Source organism: Jaculus jaculus, chromosome 8 (genome assembly GCF_020740685.1).
Source record: "Jaculus jaculus isolate mJacJac1 chromosome 8, mJacJac1.mat.Y.cur, whole genome shotgun sequence".
Classification (NCBI taxonomy): Eukaryota; Metazoa; Chordata; class Mammalia; order Rodentia; family Dipodidae; genus Jaculus; species Jaculus jaculus.
Genome location: NC_059109.1, coordinates 56,556,691 through 56,580,991, shown reverse-complemented (window position 1 = coordinate 56,580,991; position 24,301 = coordinate 56,556,691). Strand labels below are relative to the sequence as shown.

At 39.7% G+C, this 24,301-nt stretch overlaps 1 protein-coding gene across 3 annotated transcripts in view; it reads right to left on the bottom strand.

Moving 5' to 3' along the window:
• Ttbk2 (tau tubulin kinase 2) overlaps positions 1-24,301 on the bottom strand; it is a 135,380-nt gene that overhangs the window by 24,661 nt on the left and 86,418 nt on the right. For 2 of the 3 annotated variants that reach the window (XM_045156848.1, XM_045156850.1), the window contains 5 exons: positions 22,052-22,117; positions 13,874-13,966; positions 12,686-12,811; positions 1,674-1,831; positions 67-283 (listed from right to left, as the gene is read on the bottom strand). In XM_045156848.1, the coding sequence (XP_045012783.1) occupies positions 67-283; positions 1,674-1,831; positions 12,686-12,811; positions 13,874-13,966; positions 22,052-22,117 (660 nt within the window). The remainder of the gene's footprint in view (positions 1-66; positions 284-1,673; positions 1,832-12,685; positions 12,812-13,873; positions 13,967-22,051; positions 22,118-24,301) is intronic. The other variant, XM_045156849.1, reaches the window with a different exon arrangement.

Sequence of the window (24,301 nt, the reverse complement as noted above, 5' to 3'; positions counted from 1 at the left end):
GTGTAACAGGAAGAGAAAAATAATAAGTATGTAGAAGGATACATTTCCTATGCTGGAAACACACACCTTACAAATTCCAAGCTTTATCTTGTTCTTGTTAACATCCATCTCTTCCCAGACATCCTTTTCTTGGGGATGAGGGTGTCCCAGAGATCCAGGCAACTTGTCTGGTGACATTCCAACAGGAATACCATTCTCCCCATCACTAAGCTGTTCATCTGGAAATACTTCATCAGTATTTTCTCGAAGCAAGTCTCCAGGGATGGGTGTGGCATTTGCAATTCTAAAAAGGAGAGGAGAAAAAGAAAGTAAAAATTTAAAAGATCAGAATCAAAAATTACTATGACACTAGATATTCGACATTTTGTTTCTGGATAGAAGCTAAAAAGTATATATATAACCAAGAGAGTTAAACTTTTTTTTCAACATTTAGGTTATATGTCAATTCTATAAAATAGAGCTTTTTAAATTTCTTGTTATTTTTGCCTAGGCAGACCTGGAGTTCATGATATAGTTTCAAACTGTACTCAATCTCACAGTGATCCTTCTTCCTGTGCATCCTAAGTGATGGGATTAATGAAATACAACACAAAGCTTTTGGGTCAGGAAGATGGCTTAGCAGTTAAGGCATTTGCCTGAAAAGCCTAAGAACCCAAGGTCAATTCCCCTAAGACCCACACCAGATGCACATGGTGGCACATGAGGCTGAAGTTCATTTGCAGTGGCTGGAGGCCCTGATGTCCTCATTCTCTCTCTCTATATATATATAATAAATAAAAAATATTAAAAATAGTCTTACTAAATTATAAGGTTAGAATTTTCAACCAGAACTTAAAATATAAATTCTAACACAAGATTTCACTGATTTGACAATTGTTTTAAAGTTCAAAAACATCTGTTACATTTTCATGAAATCTTCATCAATATAACAAAATTTTCTATTCTTTACTATAAGTAAATTAAATCACTTGGGGGCTAGAGATGGCTCAACAGTTAAAAGGCACTTGCAAAGCCTGACAGCTTAGGTTCAATTCTAGAGTTCATTTGCAGTGGCAGGAGGCCTTGGCACACTCATACTCACTTTCTCTGTCTCTCAAATAAATAAGTAAAAACTTGGAAAAAAAAAAAAAAGCCAGGTTGGTGGTGCACATCTTTAATCTCAGCACCTGGGAGGCAGAGGTAAGAGGGTCACTGTGAGTTCGAGGCCACCCTGAGACTACATAGTGAATTCCAGGTCATCCTGAGCTAGATCAAGACCCTACCTCAAAAAACAAACAAACGAAAACTTTTTTAAGAAAATCATTTTTGTAGAAAGAATATGCCTACATGTTTTGTTCCCATTGAGTTTAGTCACAATACAGTTGGATAGAATTGTGATTCATTCTTTCCAGAGTCCAGTAGAGTCTTCAAAATATAATCAATGCTCTCTCTCATTTTGAAGAAAACCCACTGTATATCTGACACCAACAATTCACATAAGCATGTCCAATTCACACTATAATCCATTAGTATTTTCTAAGGTAAGTAATTCCAAAGGCATAAGCATGAATAAGGTTAACTTCAGGAAATACATAAACTTTCCTATATGTTAGCACATGACAATTTCAGGGAATCTGGGTGGACCGGTAGGGTACACCTAGAAAGGTATCATGAATGAACTGTGTGAAACATACCCAATTGCAGCAGGAGTCAAGCGGGTATGCAATTGAGGGGTGGTAGAGGTGGTGGTGGTGGCCAAGGAGCCATCAGTTCCAGTCTTTTCCCAGTCAAAAGGATCACTCTCAATCACTCCAAAGGTCTTGATGCTATTGTCAAACACGGATGTAAGAAGCTACATCATAAAGAAAAAAACAGTAAGTCAACAGTGAAGAGTTACTTTCTTCTACAAGGGAAAGCACACCAGAGTCATAAGGATTTGTACTATGACTTTTTCTAAAGAAGAAAAGTTGGACAGAAATTAGACGTGGGTGATTAATAATTAATTGATGATTGTGCTCAGTTGTGGGAATGGTATGTATAGAATTCTCTCTCTGCCTCTTTCTTTCTAATAAATACAAATTTAAAAAAAAAAACAAAAAAAAAAACACCAGGACTAGTGATACGGAGAAGTCCATTCTGTCCTTAAACTCAAGATCCTCCTGCCGTGGCCTTCCCTATGCATGGAGCACCACACTAGGCCTTCAATTTTACTTTTGTATTTGACCACTGTCGTGGATTATTTGTGTTACTCTCCATTCTACTTGCACTTATGAGTAAGAGGCAGGCTTTTCTGAGATAAGGTTTCGCCATGTAACACGGGCTAGACTTGAATCTTTAAAAAATATGTTATTTGTGCAGAAGCATGCATATATATGTATACGGAGGCACCAAGGTCTCTTGCCACTGCAAAATGAACACTAGACACTTGTGCCATTTTTTGTGTTTGGCTTAAGTGGATGGCCTTGGAACTGAACCTGAGCCCACAGGCTTTGTCAGCCAAATGACGTTAATAGATAAACCATCTTCCCAGTTCAAGGCTTGGATCTTATATGTAGCATAGCACAGAACTTGTATTCCTCCTATCTCAGCTTCCCAAGTGCTCAGAAGTATGTACCAACACTCTGAGCTTGAAGCAGCCCATTTGTGTTAAGCTAAATTATGAGATATACAACAAGATAATTTTGTGATTTTCTTATTTTATTTTTTGCTTTGAAGAAATCTCAAATTTGGGCTGGGTAGATGGATCAGCAGTTAAGGTACTTGTCTGCAAAGCCTAATGACCTGGATTTGATTCCCCAGTACCAATATAAAGCTAGATACACAAAGTGATACATGTATCTGGAGTTAGTTTGCAATATCAAGAGGCCCTGGCATGATCATTCTCTCTCCCTCTCTCTTTCTCCCGTCTGTCAATCTCTACCTGTAAACAAATAAAATTTGAAAAAGAAGAAATCTCAAGCTTGACTTAAAAATTTTACTTTTATTTGAGAGGGAGAGAGAAAAAAGCAGATAGATAGGCAGATAGATGACTGATTGATTGACAGACAGAATGAATGCACCAGGACCTTCAGCTGCTGCTGCTGCTAAGGTCTTTAATCCATTTGGAATTAATTCTTGTGCATGGAGAGAGAAAAGAATCTATTTTCATCCTTCTACAGATTCAGTTTTCCCAGCACCATTTGCTGAAGAGGCTATCTTTTCTTCTTTTCTTCAAAGAGTATTTTTGGCATTTTTATCAAGTATCAGGTGGCTATAGCTACCTGGACTTACATCTGGGTCCTCTATTCTGTTCCACTGATCTACATGTCTGTTTTTGTGCCAGTACCATGCTGTTTTGTTACTATAGCTCTGTAGCATAGATTAAAATCAGGTATGGTGATAACTACCAGCCTTTTTTGCTGCTCAGTATTGTTTTAGATATTCGAGATCTTTTTGTGATTCCAAATGAATTTTTAGATTTTTCTATTTCCATGAAGAATGCCGTTGGAATTTTGATGGGGATTGCATTAAATGTGTAGATTGCTTTTGGTAAGATTGCCATTTTCACAATATTGATTCTTCTGATCCAAGAACAAGAGATGTTTTTCCATTTTCCAGTGTCTTCTGCAATTTCTCACTTGAGTGTTTTAAAGTTTTCATTGTAAGCTCCTTTACTTTCTTGGTTAGGTTTATTCCAAAGTATCTTTCTTATTTATTTATTTATTTAGTGCAATTGTGAATGGGAGTGATTCTCTGATTTCATCCTGTGTGTTTGTTGTTAGCATATAGGAATGCTGATTGCTGTGTATTTATTTTGTATCCTGCTACATGGCCGTAGGTGTTTATCAGCTCTAACAGTTTGCTAGTACAGTCTTTAGGGTACATTATGTATAGAAGCATGTCATCTGCAAATAATGATAACTTGACCTCTTCCATTACAATTTGTATCCCTTTTATGTGCATCTCTTGCCTTATTGCTATGGCTAAGACTTCCAGTGGTATATTAAATAAAAGTGGGGACAGTAGACACCCTTGTCTTGTTCCTGATTTTAGTGGAAAAGCTTCCAGTTTTTCCCCATTTAGTAATATGTTGGCTGTAGGCTTGTCATAAATAGCCTTTATTATATTGAGGTATGTTCCTTTATTCCCAGTCTCTGTAGGACTTTTATCCTGAAGGGATGTTAGATTTTGTCAAATACTTTTTCTGCGTCTAATGAGATGATCATGTGGTTTCTGTCCTTCAGTCCATTTATATAATGTATTACATTTACCGATTTGCACATGTTGAACCATCCCTGCATCTCTGGGATAAAGCCTACTTGGTCAGGGTGAATGGTCTTTCTGATATATTCTTGTATTGTTTGCCATATTTGTTGAGAAGTTTTGCATCTATGTTCATGAGGGAGATTAGTCTGTAATTGTCTTTTTTTGTTCTATCTTTGTCTGGTTTTGGTATCAGGGTGATGCTGGCTTCGCAGAGTTTGGTAGGATTCCTTCTTTTTCTATTTTATGGAAAAGCTTAAGAAGCAATCGTGTTAGTTCTTCCCTGAAGGTCTGGTAAGATTCACCAGTGAATTCATCTGGGCCTGGGCTTTTTTTTTTTATTTATTTACAACTTCCATGATTATAAAAATACCCCATGGTAATACCATCCCTCCCCCACTTACCCCTTTGAAACTCCACTCTCCATCATACCCCCTCCCCATCTCAGTCAGTCTCTCTTTTACTTTTGATGTCATGATCTTTTCCTCCTCTTATGGTCTTACGCAAGTAGTGTCAGGCACTGTGAGGCCATGGATATCCAGGCCATTTTGTGTCTGGAGGGAGCATGTTATATGGAGTGCTGCTCTTCCTTTGGCTCTTATTCTTTCCATCACCTCTTCTGCATTAGACCCTGAGCCTTGGAAGGTGTGGTAGAGATACTGCAGTACTGAGCACTGTGGTCATTTCTTTCCATTACCATGATACCTTCTGAGTTGTCCCAAGGTCACTGCCATATGAAAAGAGAAGATTCTCAACTACAAGTGAGAGTAGCATTAATATAACAGTGTGAACATTAACAGAAGTGTTTACTGGGTAGTTTGATAAGCACAGTACATACATTTAGCCAGACAACAGCAGACATTATACCCCGAGGGTTCATGACTACCCCTGTTTTAAGTTTTCAGTATCAGGGATGTATTCCCTTCCCATGGAGCGGGCCTCCAGTCCAATTAGAGGGCAGTTGGTTTCCTCCATAACAGATGTGCCACTGTTGCACCCGTTGGCTCATTTGGCCTGGCTGGCCAATTATAAGGCTTACAGTGTCCACTGATGAGTATCTTCACTGGTGATTTCTCTTTCTCCCATCGAACTGCATGCAGAATGGCTTCTTCCAGCTTTCTGTCAGCTGGTCTACATGGAGGAGGTTATCAGCTCAGATCCAGCAATATTTCTCAGTTGGGCCTGGACTTTTTATCAATCTTGTTTATCGTTTAAAAGAACCAACTCAGGCTGGAGAGATGACTTAGTGGTTAAGTGCTTGCCTGGGAAGCCTAAGGACCCCAGTTCGAGGCTTGATTCTCCAGGACCCACGTTAGCCAGATGCACAAGGGGGCGCATGCATCTGGAGTTCGTTTGCAGTGACTGGAAGCCCTAGCGTGCCCATTCTCTCTCTCTCTATCTGCCTCTTTTTCTCTCTCTCAAATAAATAAATAAAAATGAACAAAAAAACTTAAAAAAAAAAAAAAAGAACCAACGCTTTGTTTCATTGATTCTTTGGATTGTTCTTTTGGATTCTATTTCCTTAATTTCTGCTCTAATCTTTATTATTTCTTCCCATCTACTGATTTCAGTTTGCCCTGTTCTTCTTTTTCCAAGACTTTAAGGTGAAGCATTAGGTCATTTACTTGAGACCTTTCTAATTTCTTAATGTAGGCACTTAAAGCTGTAACGATGCCTTTGGAGTGAAATTCTTCTTCTTCTACTATAGCCTGAATTCTTATGTTTGATCTTTTCAGTTCCCAAATATCTTGAAGTTCCCATTCATACTTTCCTATGAGTTTGTCTTTCTCTTTGTTTTACTGTATTAGATCTTCCACCTGCTCTTCTAGATATTCTGTCCTCTTCTTCATTCATTCTACTGGTGAGATTTTCTACAGTTTTTTTTTTATTTCATTGACTGTGTTCTTCATTGCTAGTAATTCTGACTGGTTTTTCTTTATTATTTCTATTTCCTTATTTACATTTGTATTGACCTCTTTATTTCATTCAATTGGTTTCCTGTGTCTTCTTTGATTCCTTTGATTGCCTCTTTTATTCCTTTGACTCCTTTGAGCATATGTATAATCATTCTTTTGAAATCTTTCTCAGGCATTTCCCCTGACTCCTCACGGGAGGTCATTTCTGATGCATTAATGCTTTTTGGTGGATTTATATTTCTTGATTTTTGGTGTTTGTGTTATAATGTACATATTTTTGCATCTTGGAGAACTTAATGCTTGGATTTTCTCATTAGCTGCAGTATTATTAGATGTATCAATCAATCTGATGTTCTATCTCTTCAGGGTAGGAGCTTAAAGTGCTAAGTGTGGCCCTTATGAATCTCAGAGTATCTACAAAAATGACCCTAGGTGTTGGGTTTGCCTGCTATGAGAGTATTTAAGCAGGCTGAGCAGAACAAAATACAGGCAGATTCTAAAATTTAACTAAACAATGTACACATAGTATTTATGTAAGAGAAGGTATTATGACAACCGGTTCCTCTAACAAAGTCACAGTCCTTAAGAATGTGTGTTGCGCCACATCCTTCATCTTGACAACTAGGAGGTTAAGATTTCTGGTCTGTTGAGGGTTCCAAATCAGCTTGTGACCAAGTGAGACTCTTCCCTAATGAACAACAGAAAAGGAAACAAAGCCACTATAAATCAGGAAGCAACAAATAACAAGCCCAAAATATAGCTTATTTAAGAATGGCAAATCCAACCATCCATCCAACAGATTTAACATATAATTTATCCTGATATGGAAGGTGCAATTAGCACTTCTGATTCTGATCCTATATACCAGTCTTATTTGGTGGATACTGACCTGGTGTAATCCCAATTACCTTTTGGGATGATTTTCGTCTTTTTTTCTGCCTCCTGCTTGGGTCCCTCTTTGGTTCACTGTGGGTTCAAGTAGGCTGTCCAGGTCATTGGATCACTGCTTGGGTCACCAGTGCTGGGTGCTGTGAGCTGCCTTCCCCCTGGTCTCTGGTGCTTGTGCTTGTGCTGGTGGTGGGGGAGGGGAGACTGTGGATTGTGGCTCTAGTTTTCCCACTGGTCCGCATGATCCTCTGCCTCATGATCTGCTCCTCTGTTGTTCGTTTTAGTCCTCCCTTTATGCTTCTTGAGTTTGCAAGGAGCTCCAGTGTAAGTGGAGAATCCCCTCACCTGGCTTTTTCTGTGGCTCAAGCTGAGCCTTGCAGCTGTGGCACCGCGGACCTGTTGTTCCCGTGGCTCTGGTGCCACTGCTGCTGGAGCCGCTTCTGCCTGTCTGTGTGGGCTCTGGATGCTCTGGATCTCTCCTACTTCTCTTCTGCCATTGGTAATTTCTTACACACCTCACTTTTTAGTAGAAGAGTGTATTTTACTTTTTTTTTTTTTTCCTTTTTCTCTCCTAGGCTGCTTTGGAGTGGTTCCTACGCTGCCATCTTAACCAGAGGTCTTCTTTTTCTTTATACTTTTTTTTTTTTTTTTTTTTTTTTGGTTTTTCGAGGTAGGGTCTCACTCTGGTTCAGGCTGACCTGGAATTAACTCTGTAGTCTCAGGGTGGCCTTAAACTCAAGGCGATCCTCCTACCTCTGCCTCCCGCGTGCTGGGATGAAAGGCGTGTGCCACCATGCCTGGCACTTATACAGTTTTTATTTGTATTTATTTTTAAATATTTTTATTTATTTATTTGAGAGAGACAGAAAGAAAGAAAGAAGCAAAAAGAGAGAGAGAGAGACAGACAGACAGACAACCGGGCATGGTGGCACACACCTTCCATCCCAGCACGCAGGAGGCTGAGGTAGGAGAACTGCCATGAGTTGAAGATCACCCTGAGACTACAAAGTGAATTCCAGGTCAGCCTGAGTTAGAGGGCGACCCTACCTCACAAAATCAATATAATAATAATAATAATAATAACAACAACAACAATAATAAATTCAAAAATAGATAGATAGATGATAGAATATAAGCAACCCAGGGTCTCCTGCTACTGCAAATGAACTTCACCCACATGTGCCTTTTCACATCTGACTTTACCTATTGGAGAATTGAATACAGGCTGCTAGACTATAAGTAAATACCTTTAACCATCTCTACAACCCAAATCTTGTTTTTGTTTCTTTTTTGGTTTTGTTTTTTTTTTTTCAAGGTAGGGTCTCACTCCAGCCTGAAGATAGAACTCACTATATAGTCTCAGGGAGGCCTCAAACTCACTTTGATCCTCCTACCTTTGCCTCCTGAGTGCTGGGATTAAAGGTATGTGCCACTATGCCCAGCTCTTTTTGCCAAGATTAAAGGAGTACCCCACCACAATCTTGTTTTCTTATAAACTGATTTTCTCAGATATTTGTTACAGTAATTTGATGCTAATAAACACAATGCTTAGTATAATCTAAATATTCCAATAAATTAATTTTTTGTATTGCTAACAAGATGATATGATCTTATTTATCACCAACAATTTGGGATAATGACTGATATAACTTTTTAGTTCTTTCTTTTTTTTTTTTTTTTTTTTTTTGGTTTTTCGAGGTAGGGTCTCACTCTGGTCCAGGCTGACCTGGAATTAACTCTGTAGTCTCAGGGTGGCCTCGAACTCATGGCGATCCTCCTACCTCTGCCTCCCAAGTGCTGGGATTAAAGGCGTGCGCCACCACGCCCGGCAACTTTTTAGTTCTTTTGCTGCATATTTATGAATCAGTCATGTTAGTGATAACTTCACAGTAACTATTGTGTTTGTTGTCCTATTTCCAAGAGGCAGCATGGCACACTGGAAAGACTTAGGCTTTTTAAAATAAATCAGAAGTGAGTTTAAAGTCAGGCATGGTAGAACATGTTTTTAATCCCAGCACTTGGGAGGCACAGGAAGGAGAATCATTGTGAGTCTGAGGCCAGTAGTGAATTCCATGTCAGCCTGGGCTAGAATGAGACCCTACCTAAAAAAAGAAGAAAAACAAAAAAAGAAAAACTTAAAAGAAGTGAGTTTAGACAATACTTTGGACACGACTTTTGTGGTCTTAGGGAACATGGCCTAGCTAAGACTCTAAGACAGGGTAAAAAATATCTCAGGACTGTATTATTGCTATGTCACATTATTGTGACAATAATATATCAAAGAACTTATTTAGATTATAAAATGGCCACAATCATAACTTATTGTTATCCTTCTTTCCTTTTTTAATTTCTTTCTTTTTCAGGTAGGGTCTCACTCTAGGCCAAACTGACCTAGAATTCACTATGTAGTGTCAGGGTGGCCTTAAACTCAAAGCGATCCTCCTACCTCAGCCTCCTGAGTGCTGGGATTAAAGGCATGTGCCACCCCACCCAGCTCTTTTTGGTTTTTTGAAGCAGGGTCTCACTGTAGCCAAAGATCACCTGAGCTCACTATATAGTCCAGACTGTTCCCAATCTCATTGGAATCCTCCTACCGCCACTTCCTGAGTGCTGTGATTAAAGGCATGAGTCACCACATCTGACTTAAAATTCATTTTAGGGGGCTGGAGAGATAGCTCAGCGGTTAAGGCACTTGCCTACGAAGAAATCCAGGTATATGTGGTATATGCATCTGGAGTTCCTTTACAGGAGTGAGAGGCCCTGGCACACCCATTTTCTCCCTTTCTGTCTCGCTCTCTTTGCTTGAAAAAAAAAAACAAAAAACAACTTTATTTTAATAAAAGTTCACAGAAACTTACAAAACTAAAAAAGAATTTTTCTTTACCCAGTTTCACCCCGATAATAATATCTCAGATAGGGCTGGAGGGATGGCTTAGTGGTTGAGGCTCTTGCCAACAAACCAAAGGACCCATGTGTGTGCAATTGGACCACCTTGTGCACCTGGAGTTCATTTGCAGCAGCTGGAGGCCCTGGCGTGTCCATTCTCTCTATTTCTCTTTCTCTCTCTTTCTCAAATAAATAAATGAAAATTTTTAAAGTTAACATTAAAAACTTGTATCTCAGATAACACTAATACAGTATCAAACCCAGGAAAATTAAAGTGATATAACACACAGAGTTTACCAAATTGCACCTATTTTACATGTACATGCGGGTGTATGTACATGAAGGTGCATGGTTCTATTCAAAATATCAGTGCAGATACAGTACCCAATATCTAGTTTCTTACAAGTTGATATATTTCATGGCTTAATAAACAATATTACCATATCTGCTTCAATCTTGTTTACAATTCAGGTATTTCCACCTGAAGTTTTATGTAGAAAATGGTTATTTATGTACTTGGATCTTTTTTGTATTTCTTGACTGAAAGAACAAAAGAAATAGCCCAAAAGCAATAATTTAACCAATATTTGTTGAAGATTGATATGTCAGGCACAGTACCAGATTAAAAAGAAAAACAAGAAATGGTTAATTTCTCTACAATTTAAAAACTGACTAGAAATACAGATATAAACATATATACATACTTAGTACTATTAAACTTGATGACATTTCCAAAAATAACCTGACCCTTTGATTTTTGGTTATGGTTAGCGTCCTACGTAGCCCAGGCTGGCCTCAAACTTATGATCCTCCTGCCTTAGCCTCCCACATGCTGGGATTTCTGTACCATCACACATTTTTAAAAGGAAGCCTGACCTTTTATCCTTTTTGTGTTTTGTTTTCTTCCAAGTAGAGTCTCACTCTAGCCCAGGGTGACTGTAACTCACTCTGAAGCCCTACGCTGACCTTGAACTCATGGCGATCCACCTACCTTAGACTCCTGAGTGCTGGAATTAAAGGTGTTTCACCATGCCCAGCTTTGAGCTTTTATTCTAAATGAAATGTGAATAAACTTTTTTTGGAGAAAACAAAATAGCTATTCTCTCTAGGTCTGTATCTACTGTGAGCAGTAGTAGGCCACTGGATGAGGTGTTGATATATGACTTGTTAGGAAATAATCTACAGCAAGAAACTCAATTTTTTTTTAAGAAAATAGTTTTATTTGCAAGCAGAGAAGAGAGACAGACAGACAGACAGACAGACAGACACATGAATACAAGGGAGAAGAGAAGAGAGATAATGGGCACACTAGGGCCTCTTGCCAATATAAAGAAACTCTAGATGCATGTGCCACTTTGTGTATCTAACTTTTTGTGGGTACTGGGGAATCAAGCCTGGGATGCCAGGCTTTACAAGTAAGTGCCTTTAACCACTGAGTCATATTCCCAGCCAATTTGGGCAACATAGTAAGACACTGTCTCAAAACAACAACAACAATAAACAACACACACATAATGTGTTTTCTCTATTTGCTAGGCAGGCTATGGAGCTGATAATGTAAATGGCCACATGGGAAAAAAGACAAGTTCACATGACTCAGACCTCTACGGATCCAAAGCTTGTGCTACTCTGCTTTACATCATGTGCTCACATCTTACCTACCAGCTGCAATTCAGAGAAGTGATTATTCTATGAAAATAAATTCACTGTACTATAGGCACCCTTACTCTTTTGCCTAGACACTGACAACTTTAGAATTTAAAACTTCCATTAGCAAGCAACAAAGTTTATGTCCCTTTACTAATAAAATGACACAATACTATTATTATTACTATTATATGTGTGATTTCATTCATGTTTTCAATGGTGGCAACTATTTTTTGTCTTTTTTTTTCTTTTGGTTTTTCGAGGTAGGGTCTCACTCTCTAGCTCAGGCTGACCTGGAACTTACTATGCAGTCTCAGGACGGCCTTGAACTCACAGTGATCCACCTATCTCTGCCTCCCGAGTGCTGGGATTACAGGCATGTGCCATCGTGCCCAGCTCGGTGGCAACTGTTTTGTACTGAACTCTGACCAAGTTCTCCCCAAGGCCAACATTATCTTCTGCAATATAGCTGGCTAGAGTTAAGAGTGCCATCTGCAGTAAATCTAGTTGATCCTTAGAAAGGTTTACTAACCTGCCATGCATGGTGGTGCACGTCTTTAATCCCAGCACTTGTGAGGCAGAGGCAGGAGGATCACCATGAGTTTGAGGCCACCCTGAGACTGCATAGTGAATTCCAAATTCCAGGTCAGCATGAACTAGAGTGAGACCCTACCTTGTAAAACAAAAAAGTTTACTAACCAATACTCAAAGGAAATGATTTAATGACTACCGACAAAACAGCCCATCAAGTTCACTGACTGCCATCCCACAGCATATGTATCCCTCAACAGACTATTAACCTAAGTGGATATTTTCTTCTGGTCAGGAAATTAGCTATGGAATTTATATAATTTGAGCTAACAGCATGTTCTATATAGTAGGTGGATAACATTAGGGATAGTAAAATCTATTATAAAACAAACATAAAAATTCAATGAATTAAATTCACCCAAGAGTCTCATCTGTTTATCATTAATATCATATCAACTTCACATTTCTCAAGCTGCATTAAAATAATGTTATCTATAGACCTCCTATCCTTACTGATGACACTTGAATCTATAAAGAGTGAAGGTAGAGACTAAGAAAAAGCAGGATTAACCCACAGAACTTATAAAGGTGTTTACCTGGTAGTCTGGTTTTGTAAAATAATCCAAAGAGGAGATATGGTCCAGAAAGATGTTGAATTCTGGAGGGAGATGTTTCAACATAAGTCTATGGTCATACCTTTCTTTAATGGAGCCTACTTGCTCCTGGGAAGCAAAGAGAAAAGGAAACAGTCATTTTCTCTCAGCAGCTGTGCACTGAAAGCCCTGCAGTAACAGTTTCAAGAGAATGCACTAGGGAATGAGATAGTGGATAGTTAATATAAAGCAAGACCTAAACTCTACCTATTACTTAATGAATACTAATATTTTTTATCAGTAAGAAATAATATTTATTGTTAATATTTGTTGTATTTATTAATAAAAGCTCAATACAGTGCTTTAGAAAGGAACAATGTAGTGCATAGTTAAATATCACAGAGTTCTGCATCAGTGAACTGATTAATCTGCCGAAGACTTTAATGAAACAAGGTGACTCTCCTCTATCAATGCAGTATTCATAATTTTACAAACAAAATGATGTGACACTTAAAAGCTAAAAACTGCCAGGCATGGTGGCACATGCCTTTAATCCCAGTACTTGGGAAACAGAGGTAGGCGGCTCACTGAGAGTTCAAGGGCACCCTGAGACTACATAAATGAATTCCAGGTCAGCCTGGTCTAGAGCAAGACCCTACATGGAAAACCGCATCCCTCCCACCCCCAAAAAGGGTAAACGTTGACTTGATTAATAAAGAAAGCCAGTGAGATTAAAAACTATGGAGAGCTACAAATCACATCAGAAGCAATGGCTGAACTTCTAGTATTTATTTTCAATGTACACAGGAAAAAAATCATATTACCTCTCGAAAATCATTCATAAAAAATGTACACATTGTGATATAGTGAAGTTACTTGTGGATTTTAAGTCTCATCTGTAAGTGCATTTTCTTTTTTTAATTTTAATGCACTTTTATAAAATTTATATATAAAATCAAAATATATACACATTAATATGATATAATGTGACATTTCTTGTTGCTGTTTTTGTTTTGTAGTACTGGATAATGAACCCAACCTTATTTATACATGCTAGGGAAGAACTCTACCACTGATAGGACTGAGCTACAACCCCTACCCCCTTATGTGATTTCAGTAATGCAATATTTACTGAGAAGAGATGTCAATTCTTTCCCCTACCAAGAGTGGCATTAGCATTTCCGCAAGTACCTTGTCCTTTATCTTTCTCCAAGGAAGCTGACCAACCACAAACTCCACCAACATGTAAAATAAGGACCAAAGGTCATCATGTCTTCCCATTTCCTTGAGGAACAAAAAAGAATTCAGTCACATGGTCTAATCATTTAAATGTATTTACCATAAATTACATGGTAAATATATCTATATATCTACATAGGTATTTGTCAATCTATATGCAGAAAAAAATCCATATATACATATTCTATTTTGTTGTTGTTTTGAGGTAGGTTCTCACTCTAGCCCATGCTGTCAAACTTACTATGTAACCCAGGCTGGCCTTGAACTCATGGTGATCCTCCTACTTACGCCTCCTGAGTGCTGGGATTAAATGGGATTAAAAGCATGAGCCAACATCCCCAGATTTGAAACATTTTTGATACAAATAGCCTTGCTGCAAATATAGCTCAGTGATAGAATGCTTGTCTAGCATGTGTGAGACCATGGGTTTGATGTCCAGTACCACAAAGTCAACAACAAAAACATTAGCAGTAGCAAAGCAACAATAACAAAATAGGTTGGGTACTAGCTGAGTTGACAGGGTGCTTGCAGTACTAGAGTTTCAAACCAGGGCCTTCACATGGGCCTCAAGAGCTTTACCATTGGGCTACATACATACCCCTTGTTTTTAAGAGCATTTCTGACTTCTTTTCTTTTTTTACTTTTATTTTTTTATTGACAATTTCCATGATTGTAAACAATATCCCATAATAATTCTCCCCCCCTTCCCCTTTAAAACTCCACTATTCCTGATTTTTTTTCTTTACAAAGTTGGGGGAAGGGAGGGAGAAAACAGGCACACCAGGGCCTCCAGCCACTACAAAGGAACTCCAGACACATGTACCATCTTGTGCATCTGGCTAACATGGGTCCTGGGGAGTCTAACCTAGGCCCCTTGGCTTTGCAGGCAAGCACCTTAACCGCTAAGCCATCCCTCTAGCCCATCAGATGATTTTTATCAAAACAGTAATGGAGGGAGGGAAAGAAAAAAAGGAAAAGAAAAAAAAGAGATCTGGAATACTGAGGAGGCAGAAGCAGGAGAATCAATGCAGGTCTAGGCCAGCCTGTACTACCTAGTGAGATCCTGTTTCAAAAAACAAAAACAAGCCAGGCATGATGGCACACGCCTTTAATCCCAGCACTCAGGAGGCAGAGGTAGGAGGATCACTGTGAGTTCAAGGCCACCCCGAGAATACAGAGTGAATTCCAGGTCAGCCTGAGCTAGAGCAAGACCCTACCTTGAAAAACCAACAAGGAAAACAAACAAATAAAAAAAGCCAGAGCCAGGCACGGTAGTACATGCTTTTAATTTCAGCATTCAGGAGGCAGAGTTAAGAGGATGGCTATGAGGCCAGCCTGAGATTGATCTGTGAATTTCAGATCAGCCCAGGCTATAGCAAGACCCTACCTCAAAGAAGGAAAAAAACAAAACAAAACAGGAAAAAGGGGGCTGGGCGTGGTGGCGCACACCTTTAATCTCAGCACTGAGGCAGAAGGAGGAAGATTGCTGAGTTCAAGGCCGGTCTGAGACTACATAGTGAGTTCCAGGTCAGCATGGGCTAGAGACCCTACCTCACAGGAAAAAAAAAAAAAAAAGCTTTAGATGTAGCTGAGTGGGAGAGACTGTCGTGCAAAAGGCCTTGCTTTCAATTGTATAGCACAGCAAAAAGTCAAATAAATACAAGGAAAAAGAAAAAAAGGGGAGGAGCAGCTTTGGGGCCACACACACAGAAGTTTAGACAGGTATCTTCCATCCCAACCCTTGCTACATAGCTAGAATTCTCCAAGTGCTACATCATTAGTGTATATATTATCCTGAATTTTCTTTTCTGTAAAATTTAATTGCTGTCAATGAGACAAAGTGAATGGTTAAAAAAACTGACATGTTAATTTGTTAGTACCAGCCTGCCCTTCATTTAGATTTAGGTTTTAGATAAATCCTGGTTACATTTCATGCTAGAGGGAGACTTCTAAAGTTCCAAATTGAACCATAGGCTATTAATGACTCAGAAAATAAACAAACTGAAACACAAGATTCAGGCTCCTTCCCAAGGCTGTAAAGAAGTTAAGTGCTGCTTTGGAAGAAAGACTGTGAACAGCCAAACTGCTAAAAGCTGAGGAGTCCCAGAGGTTTGCTTCCAGGGACGCTGCAACCTCTGAGACTGTCCAGGTATAGTAATGCCAATAAATACAATGGTTCACCAAGTTGGATTTCTTTTATTATTTTACTATGCTGCTTTTTTCTTAGAGGTTCTTAAAAAAATTATTTATTTACTTTACTTGAGAGAGAGACAGAGAAGCAAAGAGAGAGAGAATGGGCATGCAAGGGCCTTCAGCTACTGCAAATGAACTCCAGAAGCATCTGGTTTATGTGAGTCCTGGGGAATTGAAACTGGATCGTCTGGCTTTGTAGGCAAGTACTAAGCCATTTCTCCAGCCCTTATTTTATTTTTTTCAGTGTTATTATAGTTTATTTGTAAGCAGAAAGGGAAGAAAAGGAGGAAGGGCAGAGGAAAGGGAGGGGAGGAAGTAGGAAGAGAATATGAATAAGAATGGATATGCCATGGCCTCTAACTGCTGCAAAGTACTCCAGATACAAGGACCACCTTGTGCATCTGGATTTACATGGCTACTGAGGAAGTGAATCTCGACTATCAGGCTAGAGAGCATTTACAAGAAAGCACCTTTAACCACTGGGCCATCTCTCCAATCCCCCAAATTAGTCTTTGATGTAATGTCACTTTGTTGTATCCTATCTAGGGTTGAGTATGATCTGTTCATGTCGCCCCAGGAAAAGTTTAATGCAACAGCTCACCAAACAAAAATTTGTCACTCAAAATTATAAACTGTATTAAGAAACAGCCTATCATAAACTGTAAATAGCAAAATATACAAAGATCTCATAAGTAGAAATGGAAGACAGAACATAAATTAGGAAAGCCAGGCATAATGGCAATGGGAGGCTGAGACAGGAGGATAACTGTGAGTTCAAGGCCAGCATGGGCTACAAAGTTAGTTCAGGTCAGCCTGTGTTACAGTGAGACCTGACCACAAACAAACAAACAAACAAACAAAAAAGCTGCTTAGGGCCGGGCATGGTGGTACATACCTTTAATCCCAGCACTTGGTACACGCCTTTAATCCCAGCATTTGGGAGGCAGAGGTAGGAGGATCACTGTGAGTTCGAGGCCACCCTGAGACTACATAGTTAATTTCAGGTCAGCCTGAGCCACAATGAGACCCTACCTTGAAAATCCAAAAAGAAAAAAGAAAAAAAAAAAGCAGCTTAAATGAAAATTAAAATCAAATTCATAAGAAAGGAAAAGGAAACATTCTGTCAAAAACTAAAAGCAAGCCCGGGCATGGAGGCACACATCTTTAATCCCAGCACTCGGGAGGCAGAGGTAGGAGGATCGTCATGAGTTTGAGGCCACCCTGAGACTACATAATGAATTCCAGGTCAGCCTGGGCGAAACCCTACTTCAAAGCTTAGGGTTAAGGTGTTTGCCTGCAAAGCCAAAGGACCCAAGTTCGATTCCACAGTACCCACATAAACCAGATGTACAAGGTGGTGTATGCAGCTGGAGTTCGTTTGCAGTGGCTGGAGGCCCTGGCGTGGCCATTCTCTTTTTCTCTCTCTCACTCATTCTCTCAAATAAATAAATAGCTGGGCGTGGTGGTGCACACCTTTAATCCCAGCATTTGGGATCCTCCAGCATTAGGAGGATTGCCATGAGTTTGAGGCCACCCTGAGACTACATACTGAATTCCAGGTCAGCCTGAGCTAGATTGAAAAACCAAACCAAACCAAACAAACAAAAAAACTAAAAGCAAAACAAAACAAAATAACCAAACTTGCAGAAAGGGTTAAATACAACTATCTAGAAATGAAAAGAAAAATTATACAAATTAATTTAAAGGACAAGATAAAACGCTGAGCTGGGCATGGTGGTGCATCCCTTTAACCCCAGCACTTGGGAGGCAGATGTAGGAGTAGCACCGTGAGACTACACAGTGAATTCCAGGTCAGCTTGGGCTAGAGCTACCTCAACAAAACAAAACAAAACAAAACAAACAAAATATATAGATACAGATAAACAAACAGATAGATGATAGATAAGAAAGAAAGAAAGAAAGAAAGAAAGAAAGAAAGAAAGAAAGGAGGGAGGGAGGGAGGGAGGGAGGGAGGGAGGGAGGGAGGGAGGGAAGAAAGAAAGAAAGAAGGAAAGAAACAAAGAAACAAAGATAGATAGGTAGGGCTGGAGATATAGCTTAGTGGTTAAGGCATTTGTCTGCAAAACCAAAGGATCTCGGTTTGACTCTTCAGGACCCAAGTAAGCCAGATGCATAAGGGGGCGCATGCATCTGGAGTTCATTTGCAGTGGCTGGAGGCCCTGGTGTACCCATTCTCTCTTTCTCTCTCATAAATAAATAAGTAATTTTTTTAAAAAAAAAAAAAGCTGAAAACATGGGCTACAGAGATGGCTTAGCAGTTAAGGTGTTTGCTTGTGAAGCCTAAGGACCCATGTTTGATTCTCCACATCCCATTCTAGGCAGACACAAAAGGTGACACAAGTGCACAAAGTTGCACATACGCACAAGGTAGCACATGTGTCTGAAGTTCAATTGCAGTGGCGAGAGACCTTGGCATGCCAATTCTTTCCCTCTCTCTCTCCCCCTCCATCTCTCATTTTTTAAAAAGCTGAAAACATATAATAAAAATATAAAAATTAGAAACATCTAAAGATTCCAATATTGATGTAATTATTTAAACCATGAATTTTAAAACCTAGTATGTTTAAAATTTTATAAATTATTCTTCTGAAAACTAAGAGAATTTTCTTTTTTAAAAAATTTATTCAAGCCGGGCGTGGTGGCACATGCCTTTAATCCCAGCACCCAGGAGGCAGAGGTAGGAGGATCGCAGTGAGTTCAAGGCCACCCTGAGACTACATAGTTAATTCCAGGTCAGCCTGGGCTACAGTGAGACCCTACCTCGAAAAAAAAAAAATCATTTAAAAGCAGAGAAAGAAAAGTAGTGGGAATGAACATGCACACTGGGGCCTGTAGCTGTTGCTAATAAATTCCAGATGTATGCACCACTTTGTGCATTGGGTTTTACATGGGTACTGGGGAACTGAACCCTAGACATTAGGCTTTGTAGGCAAGTCCCTTAACCACTGAGCCATCTCACAACCTCCTTTTATTTTGTTTTCTTTTCTCCCAATGCCCCCCACCCTCCACCAAGGTAAGGTCTTACTCTAGCACAAACTGATCTGGAACTCACTCTATAGTTTCAGGCTGGCCTTGAACTCACAGCAATTCTCTTACTTCAGCCTTCAAGTAGTGGGATTAAAGAAGTGTGCCACCACACCTGATGGAGAATTTTCTTTTGAACCAATATAACTAAATAGATCTAATTAAAATAAAGCAACACTGGTGTCAGAGAAGTGGCTCAGTAGTTAAGGCAGGCCCAAGTTCGATTCCCTAATACCTACATAAAGCTAAATGCATAGAGTGATATATTCATCTGGAGTTCATATGCAATGGCAGGAGTCCCTGTAGTGCCCCTTTTCTCTCTTTCTGCTTACAAATAAACAGATAAATAAGGCAATAGTGAATCAAACCAAATGAGTTGAAATGCCTGGTGCTGTCTCACATTGATTTTCAATTAATAAGCATATCATAAGACACCAAAGTAACTAAAGCAAAGTACATAAAACCATAACATACTTTTTCTGTCATATTTAGCCTTAAATTCTCATTAAAGCCATGATGATTTCACAGAAGAGGAACAAGTTTTTAAAAGTATCAAGAAAAGATTTCTCTTTATCAAACAATCACGTGTTAAATGTATCAACTCCATCAAACAAACTTAAACACAGAGAATCTACTAAATGCCCTCCTTTCCTACTTACAACTAAAGCCTACCATAAGAGGAGGAAAAAACAAAGCAGAACACAGCAATAGACTCAAGACAGAGAGAATTTAAAAAATTTATCCTAGAGGAAAATAATAATTTTCAAAACTGAAAATTTAAAAGTTGTCTGCATTTGAGATATTCAGGAGAATAAAAGATTTGGTGTAGGGGGCTGGAGACAGTTAAAGCAATTGTCTGCAAAGCCAAAGTACCCAGGTTCAATTTCCCAGGACCCACGCAAGCCAGATGTACAAGGCACTGCATGTGCCTGGAGTTCCTTTGCAGTAGCTGCAGGCCCTGGTATGCCTGCTTTCTCTCTATCTGCATTTCCTTCTCTCTTTCATATAATTAAAATATTTAAATAGCGATTTGGTGTGGAAAGGTTATTAGAAGTTAGATATATATAAACAAGACTATAATCTTAATATCTTATTAGATGCCAATAGTATAAACTCACAATTTCTTTAAAGGGAACACAGTTGTTCTATCTCTTCAAAATTCTATATTAAGAGCTGGGCGTGGTGGCTCATGCCTTTAGTCCCAGCACTTGGGAGGCAGAGGTAGGAGGATGGCTGTGAGTTTGAGACTACCCTGAGACTACATTGTGAATTCCAGGTCAGCCTGGACAAAATGGCTTAATGGTTAAAGATGCCTGCTTGGAAAGCCCCTTGGCCTGGATACAATTCCCACATAAAACCAGATGTACAAAGTGGTGCCTGCATCTGGAATTAAAGTGGCAGAAGGCTCTGGCATGCCCATTCTCTCTCCCCTCTATTAAATAAATATTTTTAAAATTCTGAATTAAAAACCTAATTAGAGGGCTGGGAAGATGGCTCAGCTATTAAAAGTTGCTTGCTTATAAAAACCTATTTAGAGACACACATCCCATAGACACAAATATACTTAGCTATTACCTTTTTTGGCAAATGCAATTTATTTTTTAAATTTTATTTATTTATTGGAGAGAAAGAGACACAGAGGCAGACAGAGAGAGAATGGGCACCCCAGGTGCTCCAGCCTCTGTAAACAAACTCCAGATGCATGTGCCACTTTGTGCATCTGGCTTATATGGGTCCTGGAGAATCAAACCTGGGTCCTTTGGCTTGTAGTCAAGCACCTTAACTGCTAAGCCATCCCTCCAGCCCTGCAATTTTTTATGCCTTTGCTCATATCTGTCATCCACTATACACCATACAACTGTTGGTATTATGAACTCCTTTACCATAGTGCTATACAAAAAAAAAAAAAAAAGGTGGAGCATGCCTTTAATTCCAGCATTCAGGAGGCAAGGTAGGAGGATCACACTGATTTTTTTGAGACTACAGAGTAAATTCTAAGTCAGCCTGAGCTAGACTGAGACCCTACCTCAAAACAAACAAACAAAAAAGTGAGTTAAGGCTAGCGAAATAGCTCAGTGGTTAAAGGTGCTTGCTTGCAAACCCTGATGGTCTGAGTTCAATTCCCCAGCACTCACACTGATTCAGATGCACAAAGTAGTACATGAATTTGCAGTTTGTTTAGAGTGGCAAGGCACCCTGGTACACTCATTCCCTCTCTCTCATTCTCTTTGCAAAGGTAAGGGAGGTAGGTAGGTAGGTAGGTGGGTAGGTGGGTAGATAGATCGATATTTTACTTATTTATTTGTGTGAGACAAAAGGGGAGAGAGAAAGAGGCACATAGAGAGACAGAATGGGCACACCAGGGACTCTAGCCATTGCAAATGAACTCCAGAAGCATAGGCCATCTTGTGCATCTGGCTTATGCCAGTACTGGGGAATCAAATCTGGGTCTTTAGGCTTCAAAGTGTCTTAACAGCTAAGCCATTGCTCCAGCCCACAAATAAATAAATAAGTGTGTGTGTGTGTGTGTGTGTGTGTGTGTGTGTGTATGTGTGTGTTGTGTTTTGTTTTTGGGGGGTGGGGTTCGACATAGGGTCTCACTCTAGCTCAGGCTGACCTGGAATTCACTACGTAGTCTCAGGGTGGCCTTGAACTCACTGCAATCCTCCTACTTCTGCCTCCTGAGTGCTAGGATTAAAGGCATGCGCCACCACACCTAGCCTTGTTTTAAAAAAAGTGAATTAGAATAACCATTCGAGTAAAACTGTGGTTATAAAAGGGATCCTGGCCTCCTGTGAACTTTCTACTCCACTGAACTATAGTAGGAAGAAGGAAGTCTGATTGTGACCATTAGCATGCGCATGCAGACAGGACTCCATTTCAGATACCTACTCTGTTCCGGTGAGCATTGACTGATGCGTAACGAACTGTCCCTCGAAATCCTGCCACAGCACGAGGCTACAATAAAACCAAGCAAGAATAATAAATGAATTTTCAATAGCAACAGATTTAGTGAAGTTGTATACATGAAGTAAATGGGAGAATGTTCATTACTGTTATAATAAAACTATAGTAATTTCTATGGTGAAGTTATAGAAAACTAAAGAAAGAAAATACACACACACACACACACACACACACACACACACACACACACACACCCGCATACCTTTAGCCCCAGCACTCGGGAAGCAGAGGTAAGGAGGAGTGCTGTGAGTTTGAAGCCAGCCTATGACTACATACAGAATGAGATCTAAACCAGTGTGAACTAGAGTGAGGCCCTGCTTCCTAACAAAACTAAAACAAGCCGGGTATGGTGGCGTATGCCTTTAATCCCAGCACCTGGGAGGCAGAGGTAGGAGGATCACCATGAGTTAGAGGCCACCCTGAGACTACATAGTGAATTCCAGGTCAGCCTGAGCTAGAGTGAGACCCTACCTTGAAAAACCAAAAAAACAAAAAACAAACAAACAAACAAACAAAAAACCACTAAAACAATACAACAAAGGCACTGTTATCTGGGCACAGTAACACATGCCTTTAATCCCAGCACTCTGGAAGCAAAGGTAGGTGGATCACCAAAAGTTCCAGGCCATTCTGAGACTAGAGAATAAGTTCCAGGTCAGTCTGGACTAGACTGAGACCCTACCTCGAAAAACAAAACAAACAACAGAAAAAAAAAAAAAAAAACCCACTGATGTTATAACTTTATTTTAGTCCTCTTTCTTTTCTACTTACATTTTAAATGTTTTTTGATCATTTTTATTTATTTATTTGAGAGCGACACACAGACAGAGAGAAGAGGCAGAGAGAGAGAGAGAGAGAGAGAGAGAGAGAGAGAGAATGGTCATGCCAGGGCCTCCAGCCACTGCAAACGAACTCCAGATGCATGTGCCACCTTGTGCATCTGGCTTATGTGGGTCCTGGGGAATCGAGCCTCAAACCAGGGCCCTTAGGCTTCACAGGCAAGCGCTTAACCACTAAGCCATCTCTCCAGCCCTCTACTTATTTTATTTTTGGTTTTTCAAGGTAGGGTCTCACTCTAGCCCAGGCTAACCTAGAATTCACTATGGAGTCTCAGGGTGCCCTCAAACTCATGGTAATTGTCCTACCTCTGCCTCCCCAGTGCTGGGATTAAAGGTATGCACCACCACGCCCCGCTGTTCCTCTACTTATATTTTCAAATACAGTGACATGGTTAATATTGGGCTTGAGGATGTAGCTCAGACACAAATCACTTGCCTACCCTGTGCAAAGGCCCTGGCTTTGATCCCGAGAATCAAACACATATACATAAGATAGACAGACATATGCATTTATGACACAGACACAACTTTGTACATCAGAAACATCAAATGCTTTCATTTACCCTGAATCATACCAAGTATCATAGCATCACAGTATACACATGAACCTACAGGCTCTGGTTACAAATACATTACAATAAGAACATAACCTTGGAGCTAAGGAGAGATGCTTCAGTGGTTAAAGGCATTTGTCTATAAAGCCTGAGGTCAAATTCAGTTTCCTGGACACCTATGTAAAGTTGGATGCAGAAAGTGGCACAAGCATCTGGTGTTCCATTTGCAGTGGCAAAAGAACCTGGCACACCCACACCCAAGAAAATGACTTTTTGAAAAAAAAATACCCAGCATGGTGGTGCATGCCTTTAATGCCAGCACTGGGGATGATGAGTTTGAGGCCAGCCTGAGATGATGAGACTACGTAGTAAATTCCAGGTCAGCCTGTGCTTAGAGCAAGACACTACCACAAAAAAAAAAAGAAAAAAAATTTAAAGATGCCAACCTCTTTAAACCTTGACTATTTCTTTGTAAAATTATACATTTTTTTGTGTGTGATTTTTTTTTGAGGTAGAGTTTCACTCTAGTTTAGGCTGACCTGGAATTCACTATGTAGTCTCAGGGTAGCCTCAAACTCATGCTGATCCTCCTACCTCTGCCTCCTTAGTGCTGGGATTAAAGATGTACACCACCATACCCAGATAAAATTATATTTAATTTAATTTATAAGCAGAACAAGACAAAGAGAAGAATCAGAGAGAGAGAGAACATAGGTACACCAGGGCCTCTAGCTGCTGCAGACAAACTCTACATGCATGCACCACTCTGTGCATCTGACTTC